At 41.0% G+C, this 18,645-nt stretch overlaps 1 protein-coding gene across 1 annotated transcript; it reads left to right on the top strand.

The window, feature by feature from the left end:
• Positions 1-463: 463 nt before the first annotated feature.
• Positions 464-17,231, top strand: LOC109486804 (catenin alpha-2-like). Its single transcript, XM_019790699.1, is given in 22 exon segments — positions 464-813; positions 3,785-3,918; positions 4,233-4,422; positions 5,230-5,396; positions 5,875-5,994; positions 6,307-6,570; positions 8,341-8,544; positions 8,817-8,879; positions 8,881-8,895; positions 9,219-9,371; positions 9,791-10,040; positions 10,353-10,553; positions 10,881-10,946; positions 10,949-11,031; positions 12,032-12,095; positions 12,259-12,329; positions 12,699-12,880; positions 13,163-13,268; positions 13,454-13,588; positions 14,045-14,062; positions 15,309-15,434; positions 15,969-17,231. Coding segments are annotated over 21 exon segments (2,736 nt in total). The 5' UTR covers positions 464-813; positions 3,785-3,822; the 3' UTR covers positions 16,131-17,231.
• The last annotated feature ends 1,414 nt before the right edge of the window (positions 17,232-18,645 follow it).

Raw genomic sequence — 18,645 nt, 5'->3', positions numbered from 1 at the left:
ATAGAAAATGAGAAAGTGAAAGTTCATGGACAATAGAAGGAAGAAAAGAAATACTAGTACAACTCACTAGAATGTTTATATCTCACTTTTAACCTTTTTTGGTGGGCACAGCATACAAATAAATAAGCACAAATTAAGTTCCATGTATAACGTTATCTGCATAATAAGACCATTGGGTTTTTAAAGAAAAGCTCTGTGGCTGAAGGATTTCTTTAGAAATTTACACCCACTTTCCTCCCACTGAAGTAAAAATAGCGCCTGTGATTTACTCGTGTACGTCACTTTTCACGGCCGTTGCTTTTGTCTCACCTCCGGCATGTCCATATTAGGTAACAGGGCGGTATTTACTAGTAAATTCCTCAGGTGTGTCAACAGGCCCGGGGTTGTAACGGACGCGATCTCGTTCCCAGACCGTGACATCATCGGTCACGTGATCACGGGGAAGTGTGAACATCTCAGGAATGTGCCGATCTATTTTCTACTCCCCTCGGAACAAAAATTCAATCACAAAGAAGGCTCGCTATAAACTTAAAGCACGACTTACAACCCTGTCACAGTTGTCTAGGTTAATTATACTTACTTAAGAACGTCTTCTGTCTTGCATTCAATGCTCAAATAGGAAGAAATATCCAAGTAAGTCAACCGGATGTACCTGTTGCCACAGGGAGGGAGAACGCTCGGAGGAACAGCCTAGACTGGCCCACACAAAGTGAGGGTGGCGTCAAATAACAGTTGTTTTGCGTCGGACGCCTAGTTTTGCAAAGTGTGTAATATTCCGTCTGCAACGGAGGAATACGATTAGAATTCTGTCAGGTAAGGCTCTCATTATATTGTTATTTAGCTTTTCTGATTAAATCCGTAACGTTTTATGGCTTTTACAGGCTGCAGGACGGCTGAACGATATGGGAAACTGAAGTACTCTGAGTCCGGATCACGATCACGACTCCCCCTCCCCACGCGCGTCTCTTAGATCGCACAGAATATTTAGCAAATTATTCTTCAAGATCAGCAAGATCAAAAACATCTGTGGCTGCAGTATGCTGCTTTAGTGTGCTCCTGTTGTGTCTGTGGCAAAATTTTGAGTATCCATGGTCAAAGAAGCTCGTGTTTAGGACGTTCGCTTGCCTCTTTATTTTGCAGTGTTGGTGGCAGACAGCCATCATCATGGCGGTTCTGAAATTTGAATCAGGCAAAATAACTTCCGGTTTACATCGTTCCTGTCGTGTGTAAATCACTTGTTGAGCTCCCATCTGACGTCTTCTCTTCTTGTTTAACATTTGTTCATTTTCCTAAGGACATGTCCTGATCTCAAATTCGATGCACAGACAGAATTGTTGGAAAAATCCACTCCTAATTAGGCATTTCGAAAGCTGCCCAACTATAATGACGACGACTGCTAAGCTAAGACAAATACACTGCTTAGTCACTGTTGTGGCTTTTTTTCATAGTGACAATTCATAGTGACTCAGTGTATAGTCCTAGGGTCAGGATCAGCAAAAGTGATACAGAGAAAATATATATGTACAACAACATCAGAGTAGATCAACATAGCATTTTCACATTTTATTGACAGACACAGTAGTCTGTGTATTTTACAGATATGTATGTCTGCCCTCTGTCCTGTTGTTTACCCAGTGACAGTGGGTCCTGTGGGAAAGTTAGCACTTCCCAAAACATGGCTGGATCAACCCCATGACTTCAAGTGTCAGAAAACAGTGCAAATATAATGAATTATGCCCTTGGTTCAAATAAGAGCATGAAGCAAACATATATTCTTTTTGGATGAATTTTTTATTGTCTATCAATGAGTAGGTTCATTGACTTGTAATCGTCTAGTAGCGTTATACATATTCATCCTTTTTTTTTCAACACTGCAAAGTGCAAACAATAAGGAAATGTGACTACCAGTATCTTGAATTTTGCTAACACAACAGTGTGAACAAAGAGAGCTTGTCCTTGGCATCAGCCAAGTATCAGAATTGGTTGGTCACACCTCTAATTTTCATTTTCCTGGGGAATCCCATGGGTAAACCAAGTACAAGGCATGTTGTGGCAGGAGAATGAATGTCCTGTCTACTATGGCAATATATAATTTTCTCATGAGCAGAGGAAACAAGAGATAATGAAAAAAGGGAGTGGGACCATGGCCATGGATGTATTTCTGGACAGGATCATGAGGCATACTAGTAGAAAATACCCTGTTCACACATGACAAGGCCTTTTTTTCAGTGGAAGTGGGAAGTCAAAAATTGAAAATAGAATTTCTACAGAGACAAGTTGAGTCTCTCATGCTGATAATGCTGTTCATAAAACAACCTGCCTGTCCTTCATTATAGACTTGCTTGGAGCTGGATTTGAAACAGTCTGGCATCTGACATTGGCAAGTTTGCCACTTTGTTGTCTGACCTAGAAAGTGGTGTGCTCAGTGGCTGTGTCATCCTTGAGAAAATAAGATAAACAAACTGAAGGACAACAGTCCTTCCTGTGTCAGGTTTCACTTGTAGGATAGTAGTTTGTACAACTGCCATATATAGAAATGAGTGTACACCGTAAACGAAGAACTAGATAAAGTAAACATGTGGTTCAAAACAAACAAATTATCTTTAAATGTCAAAAAAACTAATTTTATCATTTTTACAGCTAAGAATAAGAAGTACCCGAAGGAAAATGTTAAGATATTAATGAACAACATCCGTATTACCCAAGTGACCCATACTCGCTTCTTAGGTGTCCTGATTGATAGCAAATTAACTTGGAAGAATCATATTGATCACGTATGTAAAAAGATTTATAAGAATATTGGGATAATACGGAGAATGAGCAATTTCTTATGCCATAAAATGTTTATTACCCTATATTACAGTCTTGTTTATCCCTATTTGACCTACTGCAACATTGTATGGGCATCTACGTACTCCACATCACTCAAACCTCTCTTTCTCCTTCAAAAACGGTACATTAGAATGACATTAAGAGCTTCCTTCACTACCCCTAGTGCCCCCTTATTTAAAAAGTTACAAATACTGACTATTTATGATATAAACCGACTTCAAACCTGCTTGCTAATGTTTAAAATAATAAGTAAATGTCCCTGTCTTCCTGAAACCTATTACAACACCTTCAGATTGAACTCAGATATCCATAGCTACAACACAAGACAAAGCAATTATATAAGGCCTATTACTGCAAAAACTAATCAGCGGCAATTCTCATTCATGTACAGGGGACCTACAGTCTGGAATAACCTAAACAAAACATTAAAGCTATGTCCATCTTTAAATATTTTCAAATCCCACGTCAAAGCTGATTTCATTAATGACTCCGCACTTTCCTAGATCATCTTTTCACATACTACGTTCTTATATATTATTACATTGTTTCATGTTCTTACTGATTGATTTACTAATTTGCTATATTTTCATTTGTTTGTAGCCAAACACATTGGTTTTGTTTGGTTCATGCATTGTTTGTTTACTTATGTTAAACCTGATCATTTTGTTTATATGACTGTTTTTGCTTATTTCTTTAATTGATTCATTATTTTGTTTCATTGATGTAAGAATATAATGTTAGTTCACATGGGGGGAGTTGTCATACAAGCCTGTGGCTTTTCCTCTACCCCTGCATGTTTATTTGTTTCTGTTATACTTATGTTTTGCAAATTTTGCTTTTACTTTGTATGTGCAATAAATAAAACAACAATAAAACAACAACATGTTCTTGCAACAGTAGAAAAAGCTGTTACCCATTTCACTGATTATGTTGTATCTATTGTGTATTTCAGTGGGATTGTAAACTAGAGCGCAACAGAACAAGATCAAGATGGCTTCACCAGGTGGTACCCTGAAATGGGACCCTAAGAATCTGGAGATCAAGACACACTCTGTAGAGAAAACACTGGAACCACTGGTCACGCAGGTGAGTTGGCCAGGTTCAAGTTCAAAATGATCTTTTACTTTTAGTTTTAACATTGCACAAAGATTACATAGTACATGTACAAAACAGAAGTCGAAATAAGCATGTGTATTTCGCTTTTTTTTACTTTCAGACCAGGAAGTTATGTTATGAGTAGCTGAGCGGTGGGTTGATGTGTATGTTTATCCGGGCTTAGTAAGTTGACAGCACATGATTGGTGGGGAAAATGGACAGGCAGAATTACAGGAGGTAAAACAGTCAGAATCAGGAAATCTGAACTGAAGTCTGAAATCTTTGATTTCTTGTTTCTTACATAGGTCACAACACTTGTGAACACCAAAGGGAACTCTGGGAAGAAGAAGGGTCGTTCCAAGAAGGCCCATGTGTTGAGTGCCTTAGTCAAGAAGGCGACAGAGACCTTCATCGACAAGGGGGAGACAATCGCAAAGGACTATCCCGACATCCAGGATGACATGATGGCAGCCATCGATGACTGCAAGAAGACAGGTATAGAACGTTTTATATCAGACATTTATGGTACATGTGAGCAGAGTACAACAGTAGGATGACTCTTTGGAGTCTTTGCTTACAGGCAAAAGCGTAATGTCTGTTACTGTGACTATTAACCCTCAAAACCATTACACTTGTGTCAGAGCTAGTTCTGTTGATTTGTCCTACATTGGTGCTGGGAAGGAGACCACTTGACTTGCCCAGAAAGCAAATACAGAAATACCAAACAGTCAGCAGACATACCAGTGTGTTGTTGACAGAATGCCTTTTCTGTAGACTTGATCTAGATGTCAGTTTAGCTCACATCTGTAAGACACATGTTAACAAGAGGACACAGAAGTGCATGGTAAAATTTAGCCAATTAGTGCTGTAACCCTGGACAAGGCATGTTGTTCCATCAGGTTTTTTTTGGGCGAAGACATCACAGTGTGTTAATCAGGACTATGATCTTGGCACTTGTAGTCTTTGTCCCTGTTTGATACCAGACTAATGTGGTGTGACAGGTTGACTGGGAGGAGTGCCTTTTGTTACAGGGTTCTGTATCTTTTGCTTAGTTGCCATCTCTCTAACGTCTAGTTCAGGAATGTGGGAGCACATCCAACTCCAAGACTGTGTGTACATAGTGGCAAGAAACTTGGCCACTGGTGCTGTAATAAAAGGCAGAAGATAAACATGTCTCTCTCTCTCATAGAGTCATACCATGCTTTAGTGAAGGTATAATTTTATGGAAAAAAATTATTGCAGCTGACGCAACACAGAATACGACAACATGACATGTTTACACCTTAATTTCCCATCCTCCAGGAGACACCATGTACGCTGCCTCCCAGGAGTTTGCGGACGACCCCTGTTCCTCCATGAAGCGGGGAGCGATGGTTCGTGCCGCCCGCGCCCTGCTGTCTGCCGTCACCAGACTGCTCATCATCGCTGACATGGCCGACGTGCACATGCTACTGAAGCACCTCCGCATCGTGAGTTTGAGCTTTGCTTCTCAGACATAATCTGTATCTGTATAGCCGGTATAACCGCCTTTCGGCGTAACACGCCGGCTTAACATAACCTAGACATAACCCAGAATATTTACCTCTGTGAAAACGGAGGTGTTGTTTTGGATGTGTAGTTTAGGATGTGTATGTGCCACATGCAAACACAAACAATGATACAGTCAACCAACAGCATATGCGTAGGAGAATTACCTAACTACAGACCACAAAAGGTCAGACACAGGAAGTCTGGTCCCAAAAGCTGGTCCAAACCCAGCAAGAAGATGGCCATGAAGTCTGTCATTGGGAAAATGTACCTAAGACAAAGAAATTCAATATAATCAATAAAGTAAGACATTGACAAAAACTTGAAACATTTCACAAAGGTATGAAATCTCTAAGTCTTTGTCATAAGTAAATGTTATGTTGATTTACTGTTTTTTATGGTGTTGTGTCTGTGCTTCAGGTGGAGGAGTCCCTTGAGAGGGTACGTCAGGCCCAGGACCAGCAGGCCCTGAACAACGCCTTCCGCCAGTACGGCAAAGATGTGGTGGGGCTCAACGACATCGCCATGAAGAGGCAGAACGTGAGTGCCTGTTTTCTTTTGATTCAAAATACGTTTTGAACATGGCTATTTATGCAAACAAGTGAGTAGTTTGAAGTAAGTGTACATAAACTTAGGAGCTTACAGTTCAACTGAATAGTCAGTACACATTCCTTTGAACTTTTGAATCTACAAAAATGTTCCTTACATAGATGTTTTTTCAATAGATTTAAAAGCTAGCACTCCTTTAGACACAAATAAGTAGTCTGTACCGTATACTTTACACAATTCTGGAAGTGTCATTACTTCATAATCATATCAGACAACCTGATATTTCAAACATTTTTTATTCAGGACTTGATTGACCCTGCCCGTCGTGATGAGATGGCGGCTGCCAGGAACACGCTGAAGAAGAACAGCATGATGCTGTACACGGCCTCCAAGGCTTACCTCCGCCATCCTGACGTCGCTGCTGCCAAGGCCAACCGCGACTACGTGTACAAACAGGTCTGCGATGCCGTCAACTCGCTGTCCAACGCGGCGCAGGCGTCCGGACCTGCCGACCCGCATCCTTACGAGGGTGCTGGGGAGCTGGCTGCAGCACTGGACGAGTTCGATGTAAGTCATAATGCACAAGAATGCCCCAAAACTAAGAAAAACACCCTCATATGCATTTCATATACAGCTATTTTGAGAAAAATTGCCTTTTTTTCTAGCATTTTAAGCAGAACTCATATTATCCCCTTCCAGTCTGGGAAAAGAAACTATATTTTGCAACATGAAAACAACAAGGTTGGCTGTAAAGTCACGGTTAATAATGGAAAACACTTCATACTAAACAACAAACAAACAAATCTTGTGTTCCCCAGTCAACATAACATCCTCGTTTATATTCGTACATGTTGTTTCTTTCACATTTTGGTGGTTGGTATTTTCCTGAGGTCACCTACATTTCCTTGTCCCCCTTTCCCACTATTGTTACCACATTTATGATCCCTGTGGTTTGTTTATTTCTCTGTACTCAATATTCCAGTGGTGCCTCTCAGCACTTTCTCTCAACAGAACAGTTTGTCTCGACCATTGGTACATTCAGCCTTTCTGTGTTGTAATAGGATATCAAACCCTCCTTTGGTTACCAGTGCAAAGAAATGTTCACACAATAAGTCTTTAAAGCTCTAAAGTCCTTCAGGAACTTTTCTATAGAACAAACATAAAACATGGTCTTGACAAAGTGTTCTCATGAAGCAGAGCTCGAAATTCATTATTTGGAATGCCCGAAATAGGTACTGGTGCACCTACACAGAAAAAAGATTGTTTGGAATGATATGAGACAAAATAGAGTATGTGAATGAAAGTTCATCTGTCTTGGTAGAATGCATAGTTGTAGAGTTTAAGCTTTGTTCAAAGATGATGTAGAATGTTAGCACAACCTAATTACAATCCTTACTGGATGTCTGGAATCTGAAGTAAAAAATCATGAGCACATCTCAAATTTTGGGTGCCCAGAAGTGCACATGCATCCGGTATTTCGAGCTCTGCAAAGGGAAAGTCTGCTTCATTCTTTGCTTCTACTTTTATGGTTTGGTGCTATGGCTTTATTTTCCTTTTATCGTCTGGAGGGTCGACGTAGGCGGGACCTTCTCTCTCGTGCTATGGATGATTTCGATGTAAGTACACGTCCCAGCTCACAGAACTGTACAGTCTGTGGTCCCCTCTCCTATAGCAGTGCATGCCTGCTTCCCACTTCTTCTTTCTTACCTAATCCCAAACGTTCCTCTCCTTGTACTTGGTTCTAGCCTGGTTGCATCCAGACGATCCTATTTGCATACAGGGGCTCCCATATTTGGTCCCTAAAACATCGTTTAGGGAGCAAGTATTGCAGGGAGCCCCTGTATGCAAATAGGATGGCACCCAGGCTAACTTGACACCACATGCATGTGTTTAACTTAGAGGTTTTGTAATCACCCTACCAATTACACGATTGACCAAAATGCTAGATTATTTTTCAAACATAACGACTGTTCTGTTAAACTTATAGACACATGTAGGGAAATGATCATCATTAACATATCATATGAAGAAAAAAATTAACGACTACATTTAATGAAATGCCAGCATCAGTTTTCAAAAGGCAACATTAATGTGGCTGTTTGTGGTCTAAATTCTAACAACAACTTCCAAGTTACCCCCACACTGGTATCATGCAGTTTTGTACATGAAAATGTCATTTTTGTCATTTTTAACATTTCATAGTTCAGTAAGTGATACATGTTGTTAATGTAAAAATTTCCAATCCTGCATCTTAAAATATGGACAAAACCAAGCAGAGTTTGGTGAGGATATTTTTCTTACGGCAAACTAAGTCTCGGAACTTTGTTTTCTCTGCAGCAAAAGATTGTGATGGACCCGGCCAGCTACAACGAGGTGCGTACGCGCCCGTCGCTGGAGGAGCGGCTGGAGAGCATCATCAGCGGCGCGGCGCTCATGGCGGACTCCTCGTGCACGCGTGACGACCGGAGGGAGCGCATTGTGGCCGAGTGTAACGCAGTGAGACAGGCTCTGCAGGACCTGCTGACAGAGTACATGAACTGTGTAAGTTAAAGGACATCGGCTTGCAAGTATTGACAGTCATATTTGATGTTCACTCTATTTGCCAAGATAACAAAAATCAGTCTGTGCTGCTAAAAGACTTGTTTTGATTTCACAGTAGGCGAGAAAAGGAGTTTTCACGTTATGAATTTGCCATTGAGACAGTACTGTAGTACAGCTGTAATACATTGGAAACACGTATTCACTGTGTCATTAGATGAACAACATCACTTTAAAAGTTGTGTGTGTAAGTTTTGTATTGTGTTTTTGTGCAGGCTGGTGGCAGGAAGACCAAAGAGCTGGATGAGGCTGTGGACAGGATGCACAAGAAGACCAGGGGATCTCCGCAGACAGGTATGTCTGATTCTGAAAGTTTGAAAGTTGGAAAACCTTTTTTTAAAAGAAACGTTTCTACCAGTTTCTACAAGTTTCTAGTTGTCTGTATGTATTTGTGAGCTAACTGTTACATCCTGGTGCAGAAGTATTCATTTTGGGTGGCTGAGCTCTGGGTTTGTGTTTATACAGAGTGGGTTGACAGCATATGGGAGGGGAAGATTGATTGGCAGAAAGAGAGGAGTTCAAAAGGTCAGGCACAGGAAATGGGGCAAAGTTGAAGGTCATGAAAACCGAAAATATGTCTGAAATCTGTCTGACTTGTAGCTGATGTTGTTGTACAGCTGCGTAAGGCGGTGGTGGACCACGTGTCGGACTCGTTCCTGGAGACCAACGTTCCCCTGCTGGTGCTGATCGAGGCCGCAAAGCGCGGGAACGAGAAGGAAGTGAAGGAGTACGCCCAGGTGTTCCGCGAGCACGCCAACAAGCTTGTTGAGGTAAGCATTGATATGTCAGACTGTTTATATATTTTCCCCTAGCTTGCAATCTATTTCAATCTTTAGGACATTGCAGTAGCTATTTGGCTATCAATTTTGTATTGGTTACGGGGTTAGGCATCAGGGAGAAGGCAAAAGTTATAACTATGAAAATGTGACAAGAACTTTCACCACAGTTTAAATGTTGTTGTCTGATTTGGATATGATTTCTAAACAAATTCATGTGGTAAGTAAAGTGCTTGAGCTATCGCTTAAGTTAACAAAGATTTTGCAGCAGCTTGTTGCATCGGTAATGGCTTGTACAGGTTTCAATGACTGACGTTTGAACTTGAAAAAAAAGAAAGACAATACAATATACAAAATATACAAATACAATATATTAGACCATTCTCACAGTGTATGTATTTTGATCATTGCAGGTGGCCAACCTGGCCTGTTCCATGTCCAACAATGAGGAGGGGGTGAAGCTTGTTCGCCTGGCAGCCAATCAGATCGAGAACCTCTGTCCTCAAGTTATCAATGCCGCCCTGACCTTGGCGGCCCGCCCCGCACGCAAGGTCGCGCAGGAGAACATGGACGTGTTCCGCGACCAATGGGAGACCCAGGTGCGCCTGCTGACGGAAGCCGTGGACGACATCACCTCCATCGACGACTTCCTGGCCGTTTCTGGTGAGTTCACTTTTGTGGTGGACTCATTTCATTGTAGGTTTTTGTAGTGTTAAACATTTAGGGTTGAAAGAAGTACAGTGATATCACATTGGAAACACATGTATGCAGTGTCACTTATTTATGGTGGAAAAGTCAGTGAAAAAAGTGTGAAATGGAACCCCCACAAAAAAGTTTAACAATCAAAAAAAGTTTGCTGCTAAAATTTGGGAGTTGTGAAAGAAAATTCACCAACATATGGTCGTCATAAAAATCATCATGTGAGGTTTACCTTTCCTGAATCTTGTCTAACGCCTCATGTTATTTACTCCACAGAACAACACATCCTGGAGGACGTCAACAAGTGCCTGCTGGCTCGCCAGGAGAACGACGCCGACACGTTTGACCGCACGGCGGGTGCCATCAGGGGCCGCGTCTCCCGGGTCTGTAACGTGGTGAACGCAGAGATGGACAACTACGAGCCTGGCATCTACACCGAGAGGGTCCGGGAGGCTGTGGTGTTGCTGGGAGACCAAGGTTTGTATGATTTGGACCTCTGTAGCTGTTCTCACAACTAGAAGTCGCAGCTAAATGTTGTGACATTTCACCAATAAAGTAATAACAAACTATGTAAAAGTTTTGAAACTAAAGGACAGTTTCTGTCAGGTCAAATTGTCTGTGGAGTAGTCGAATGTAAGAAAGTGATGGCCCCTCAGGAATCCGTATGTCCATTGTTTACACACATTCAGCAATCTTAGGACAAGCCATTTGTTTCAATCAAGAATAAGTTAGACTGGTTGATAGCTTAGACACCTGCTTGTGCACTATGATTTTTCTCATGAAGACCCAACCCTTTCCCTCCAGTGATGCCAGCGTTTACAGAGAGTGTAGAGATCGTGGTGGAGGCCCTGAGCCAGGACCCGCCCAAGGAACAGACGAGAACGAGCTGATCGACTCCTCCCGTAACGTGTACGAGGGCGTCCGTGACGTCAGGCGTGCTGTCCTGATGATCAGGGTACGTTTGTTTGGAACTGACGCTAAATCTGTGCTGTTTCATAATGAGTGCCTGAGTGTCAGTAGTAGTGCCTATCTGGTAAGTTCTGGTGCATGATTAAACTGAAAAGGAGATGAATTAGACTGCAGCATGCAGACTGCACTTTAGGCATACTTTTTGGAAACAAAAATGTGCCCAAGCAGGGAAACTTGTGCTGCATGGCTAAGTGTACAGCTTTCTCTTCTTCACTGACTCACCGCATGTAATCTTTTGGCAGACAGCACTGGCAACAAGTCTTGCTTCGTGGCTTCTGTGTTTTGTACTATTAGACTTTCTGCTGTTTGTTCTGTCTGCTTCTTTTCTGTCATACCGTATGTTCTTAGATGTATATGTAGCACTCACTGTCTTGACTGAAAGCACCTGGTCAGCTTGCATGTCCTCTATGTATAGTTAGCCTGGCAGTACAAATCTTTAGTTTCCACGTTTTTTAGTCTGGTGTACACGACTTGTTCATGGCCCCTGTTTGTTGTCACTTCTCTACTCTTCTTCCTGTTCTGGTGTCTCCTCTGTGCAGTTAGCAGGAGAGTATATAAATCCTCTCCGACCACCCCTGTTGGTAAGGCTCAGTCTGATGTCTTGTGTGCCACATTTGTCAGTCTTAAGTCTGAGGGGTAGGGGAAGCTTATAGTTCTGTAATTCTAACTGCCTGCTTGGGGTTTAGGAACACCCAAAGTTGTTTTGTTGCATGATTCAATACGATATTTCCAAGGCGTAAGAAAGTAATAGAAAATCAATTCTGACACAGTACTTATGGATATGAATAAGAAATTTGTACCAAAACTTACGGCATGGTTCAGAAATTTTTTAGAAAGGTGCTTTTCACTTGATTTGAATTAAAAGTGTAACACTAAGACCAACAACACAATACTCTGACATACATGAAAGAGAAACTTGTACAGTTGCATGTTTTTCTATGCATTGAAGTTCTTCAGTCTAACCATGAATTTGCTCCCCCTTGCAGAGCCCGGAGGAACTGGAGACAGACACAGAGTATGAAGATGAGACATACGAGACCCACAGCAGATGTAAGTATGCAGGAACTTACACAGACGTGGAAAATATTTACAACTAAGATGGTCGTCTTTTCACTATAATTTGGTAGTTTGTACAAAAAAAATTGACAAAAAAGAAGCAATAGATGGATATGTAGTGAGTTTCAGTTTGATACATTTTCACTATTAATTTCAGCGAGCCGAATGACTGATGACAGAGAGCTGGAGGGGTCCCAGGCTGGAGAGTTTGGTGGCAAGAGTGCCAGGGTATGGTGTCATGTTATATATCCTAGACTTCAGTCTCACATATCTGTAGCTCAGCTTGATAGGAAAACATTAGAAAATATTTAAGATAAAGTTGTTTATTGGCAGATATAAAGAGTAGTGGTGATAGTAGTAGTAGTAGTGATCACTATATATGATTCCGTCCGTCATGTCTTAAGTTTCAAAGACTACTACTGGAGAAATAACTTCCCGACATTCCTCACAGTGTCACTAAATGAAGAAACATCCAGAAGTTATCTCCATTATTTATCCAGTAGTAGAATTGAATTCCCTTTGAATGTTGTTTTCCTGGATGTTTTTCTAACCTTCATCAACATAAGTGGATTGATTGATTGCATGAATGATTGACAGGCCCTGATGAGAGAACTTCCTGAGGAAGAGAAGAAGAAGATTGCTCAGCAACTGGAGGTTTTCCGTGCCGAGAAGAGCAGGCTGGACGAGGAAATCGCCAAGTGGGACGACAGTGGCAATGACATCATCGTCCTGGCCAAGCAGATGTGCATGATCATGATGGAGATGACAGACTTCACCAGGTTAGTCATCTTCATTTGGTAGTTAATTAATATGATTAACTACTTTTGATTAACTACTAATTTGGCAAACATATTTGATAGTTGACTTTAGCAGTTATGTTACTATATTTAACTAATTTTGTTGTTGACTAATTTGAGAAGTAAATGATTTGGTTGGTAGTTTACTATTCATACTGGTTTAAAAGACTTAAGTTTAAAAGAGTTAGTTGCACCAGCATTAGTCTGACCTGTAAAATTATAAAAACACTTAGCTGACAATTTTTCTTTATATCACAACCACAGAGGCCATGGTCCACTGAAGTCCACCATGGATGTCATCAATGCAGCCAAGAGGATCGCCGAGGCTGGCACCAAGATGGACAAGCTGGCCAGAGCCATCGCTGACCAGGTCAGTTGTCATGTCCAGTTGACATGCGGAGCGGAATATGTCTTCTTTCTCTGCATTTCAACAACTGGTGGTCTCTGGCTTTTTATTTACAGGGGCTCAGTATACAAATAAATAAATGGAATCAACAATAATTTTATGATGAAGTATGCGCAACAAAAAAAATATTTTCTTTTTTTTTCCTGTAGTGCCCTGAGTCCCAGACCAAGGACGACCTGTTGGCGTACCTGCAGAGAATCGCCCTGTTCTGTCACCAGCTCAACATCGCCAGTAAAGTGAAGGCTGAGGTACAGAACATCAGCGGAGAGCTCATCGTGTCAGGGGTAAGTCTTATACACTCTCACAGCAACACGCTGTTCCTTCAGCTTCTGTAAACCACCATTGCTTCATATTGTCATTAACTTGGTAAAGATCTTTCTAAACAAATCTTGAGGCAAAGGCATGGATCATTTTGACGTAAACTGCAATTATCTTAACACGATCTCTCTGTCACAACGTAAATAGCCTGTTTGTATCTTTATATTGCCATACTTGGTAAATCTCTATCACTGCGTTTTTCTCTTGACAACTTTTCATCATGTGTATGACGTATTCATGGACGAGCTATCACCACTGGTGCCTGTATAGTGCAGTTGTGTCTCTCACACTTGCCATATATGTGTTATAGCTGTTGTTTACAATGTCACAACCATGTATGATCTGAGGAGATGTCCACCTGTTGTGCACTTTGTGAAATATGCCCAGTAATCCCACTCTTCTTTCATTTTCATATTCGATAGCCACACTGGGCGTCTATGGTAAGTTATCGCTCATAGAGACGTCTGGAAAGTCTGCCTGATTTCTTAATGTGGAATCACTTTTGACTGAAGTCTTGACCACCTTTGACGACCCTTAGATCAGAAACCTGACGGTTAGACTGGTAGACTAACCCCTCCCCAAGGTCTGGTCTTCAGACAGAAGTGACTTCATTTTAGCAAATCACCAGAGTTTGCACTCTTCGCTCCACCCACTTCTTTTGATTTGATCTATTTTCACCGAGATAATTTGATTTTCACGTAAAATGGGTATGCAGTGTGCAGCATGCCAAACAAAAGTCTTATAAGTTTGCACTGAACGAATCACAACTCTAATTCTTTGTGTGAGAATTTTTACTTGTATCTAATGTCTTGTCTTAGCTTTTCTCCAGTTCTGTGTATCAAGCCAAAAATACTGTTACACAGAACATTACTGTATTACAAAATCATATCAAGCAGTTTCTTACAAAGGCATTTGAAATGCACTTGAAATGCACAAATGCATTTGAAATTATCTATAAAGCAAATAATACAAAATGATTTTGAAAAACTATTGAGTCTGAGTGTAAAATGGCCACAGAATTTGTTACCACGACATGAATTTTGTCTGCAGAAGTTGTTTTGTGAATCCATTTAGGAAAAGCTGCAGCAAGTGTCTTAAGTTATAATGAAGATGCAGTTTTGTGAAATAAAATGGTGTCCTTATCTACTTCCTCTTATGATCCTCCATGTTGTTTTGTTACGATCGTACATTTGACAAACTGGACTTAATTGTGGTTGTCATGTTTTTTGTTTTTGTTTGCTTGTTGTGATTAACTGCCGTGGTTGCCGTTTGAGATTGGAATCCACTAATGCTATAGAGCTATATGACTGGACAAATTTTTGATGAGATTATTCAATTCAGTCATGACTGCTAACACAATATTCTAGAGACAGCTCTCAGTTCTACAGAACACAGAAATATTATGTATGGTATGTCAATAGCAGCCTTGGTAGAAACCTCTTTGGAAACAAGACTTTTTTCCATCCCACTTCCATCCTAATTCTTCAAATATATCCATCCAAACGACTGATTTCCCTTTCTGATAAACTTAAATTCACTCTCAGACAAACTAATGTAAAGTAGAAATCCTGTCAGGGAAGTTTGCCTGTAGGGCTATTGATTTTGGGGATATTCAGATTGTATTGACAGATCTCCACTAACAAGGTTTCCCTCCCAATGACAATGTTGTGACTTTCCTCTCCGTAGTTGGACAGTGCCACTTCCCTGATCACAGCGTCTAAGAACCTGATGAATGCTGTGGTGCTGACTGTCAAGTCCTGCTACGTCGCCTCCACCAAGTACAAGAAGGCCATGAAGAACCAGCATGTCAATGTGAGTAGTCTGTGATTCTGCTGCGTGATGTGTTTGACCGGGCCCTTAGTCAAGTACATGTACTGACAGTTAGATAGCACTTTGGCTTGTTGTAAATATAGAATACAACATGGCGTATTCTGTGTCACTCAAGGTTCAGCTGGAGGGCAATCCAAACTGAGGGAGGGTGATGCTGAATACACCATGTTGTATTTCACTTATGTCATACAAAGGAGAAAACACACCTTTCAATGCAAAATGCTCTGAAATTTGGTGTTCCTAAGCCAAATAAATGCAACAGCATCAATTCCAATGTCCGAATCTGGTATTCAAATTTTCAAAAGCGGTGCATGCCACTCAGGCAAAATGTGTTCAAATTATTCTATGGAACATTTTGAAGCCAGAGTGATAACAAAATAGAACCCCGGGTTGTACCGCTAGTTATCACACGGGCCAGAACACTCCGTATCAAACATTATTGTGGCTCAGAAATGATATTAATGTGAAATATCAACACATGCATCATACTGAAACATTCCTGTTCCCCCCGCCCAGTCCCCGGTGGTTCTGTGGAAGATGAAGGCTCCGGAGAAGAAGCCTCTTGTGAGGCGGGAGAAACCAGAGGAGCTGTCCGCCAAGGTCCGCAAGGGCTCGCAGAAGAGGCACGTGTCGCCCATCCAGGCACTGAGCGAATTCTCTGGCAGAGACACCTTCTAAGGACCAGTCGGATGAACTAATGTTCACATGTATAGTTGCTTTGAAGAATGAGCTTGTAAGAGAACTTTTACATCTCCTGTATAGCTTGATATAAAACTTTGTAACTCCATGTATAGGATTGTAACATGTAGGCCTAATTAAGATACTACAAGCACTACCATTGGTCGGACAGTAATGCTGCTGTTGCATTAAGGGAAGAGTCACTTTTTACCACAGAAGACCAGGAATCAAGTTTATAATTCTTGAAGTAGGATGTTTTACCGATACCCTGTGTTTGCCAAAGGACTTTTAAATGTTCCAGTAAGTGTTGATATGAATCAATGAGTTTTAATTACACTGTCTAAAATGTAGACATGTCTGTCAGCATGGTCTTATACTGTATAATTTTTATACATAGCAGATTGTGAGTTTTCCTGACATGGAATGAGGGAAAAACTTTTGACCTCAGCTTACTAACAGCTGACATGAGTTTGGAAACAGAGAAAATGTTTATCACTTATTGCACTCCACTGTCACATTCCATTCTTTTTGATGGTAATTCTAGTCTTTTCATTGTGTTATCTTTCAGTGTACCATAGCCTGTAACTGTTGACACAGTAACAACTATAAAGAGAGACTTTCCTGATGTTTTTGTGACATAATTGCTTTGTGACAGAGGTTGCTTTTTACTGGCTATCTTTTTGCATGTTCAAGATTTTGGTCACAACCGTGACCAAAGAATTGATTAAGATGTCTGACTTCTGTGTTGACTGTGAATCTTTTAGATGGCAGTGCCTTTTCTCTGGTAGAAAGAACATGTTTGGTGTCAAATGTAAAGATGTGGGAAGAATCTATGCCATACAAGTAGACTAAGTGCTTGACAGAAAGTGATATTTTTGTAAAGGTGATTTTCAGCTGGAAATACACTGAAAGTGAGTCAAGGCTGAAAAGTATCTAAACAAAGTGGACTCTGCTTTTCATCAACTTTTCCATGTAGCTCAGTATCTGGTGGATTTGAATGCATACAGAGCCAATACTGTTAAACTTCCATGCACCTGTATATGATTTAAAGGCACTAGGTAGTTTGCTTGACTTTGAGCAATAAAAGAGTGGGTAACTGCAGATGGTGTTTGGCTGGTCAGTCTGTTGTTAGGATCAGATACACTTGAAGGTTAATTCATCACCATAGCAAATGTAGTGGGCTGTCGTTGCACCTGTTACACTGCGTTTTCTCTAAAAACCAAAGGAGGGCGCTTGTGCGCTGGTAAATTGAGGACGTGTAGGCGAGATATGTCTCAATGCTGGATAGTTGACTGACACATCTCTGGCCTTGAGCAACGCTAACTAATTTTTCCACACCATATCCGGCTTGCAATTGCTACCTTCATTTGCATTGGAAGAATATGATACACCTCTCTGCGCTTGTGTATATGCTACTGAAAAAGAGCCCAACATGCTTTAATTGAAAAGCAAACTTTGTCATTCAGTTACAATGATCCTGCGCCGATAATGTAGGTAAGCAATGTGGCTTAATCGAGAGAAATTTTGAGAGTATATACACACCTCACGTGGTAACGCGTTTTTAGTTTAAAAAAAGGCTTCTAAGATTTCAAACTTCCGTAAGTATGCGATCCTTGGCTTCCTGAATTTCCCCATTTCGACCTCTAATTCCTATATCCCTCTGGCTCCCGACCAGATCCTGAGACCCCTGTCATTCTGCCTGTCAATCTCCCCCACACCCACGTGCTGTTAACCTACTCTATCCGGACAAACAGGAGCACAAACCCACAGCCACCCAAAACAATACCTCCGTACCCGGAAGTAACAAATTACAATTGCGAAAGTTTTGCAAACGGTTTGTCCAACGGATCGAACGGCTTCACCCCAGCTGTAGAGGAAATTGTTCCATTAATTTTCCGGTTCTTACACGCACCAGTCATAACAGGTACGATAATCGCTGCCATCCCTGCCGCGGTGAGGTAATGTTTCCCGCCACGGGTCACATCTGTCCGGCTAATCACGCCACAAACACCACGTTTATACCCCCGAATGTAGCCATTCCGGCGCCAATTTCCCAAATGCCGCGCCATATCCACGGTCTGACGGTGTTTAATAACGAAAGAAAACTGTCATATAAAATCTCTGGTTTCGATTTCAGTATAATTTTCCAGAAGTGCATACTAGTATTCCTTGCCATAAGGTCAATACAGATGCGCATACTTTGCAGCAGCGACTTTTTTTTCAGAAAGCGTTTTTTTCAGGAGCTTGATTTTTTTCTTCCATGTTTTCTGTTCAACAACTACACCGAAAATATTGATATGATACCCGGATGTTTGATACATGAGTCACGTTTTTTATGATGCCTTCTTCCAAGTACACGTTTATTTTTTCAACTTCTTTATGAAAACTGAAAAAGGTTATGATTCAGATACAGTGATTTAGGTGCATTTGTACTTAACATGCGGCAATTTTATTGAGTCCATTAATATTGGCACACCTACAGTTTAAAAAACTGAAAAAAATATAGATAAGATAA

The sequence above is a fragment of the Branchiostoma belcheri genome, unplaced genomic scaffold (genome assembly GCF_001625305.1).
Source record: "Branchiostoma belcheri isolate BF01 breed outbred unplaced genomic scaffold, Haploidv18h27 scaffold83, whole genome shotgun sequence".
NCBI lineage: Eukaryota > Metazoa > Chordata > Leptocardii > Amphioxiformes > Branchiostomatidae > Branchiostoma > Branchiostoma belcheri.
This window is presented reverse-complemented; position numbering and strand designations above follow the sequence as displayed.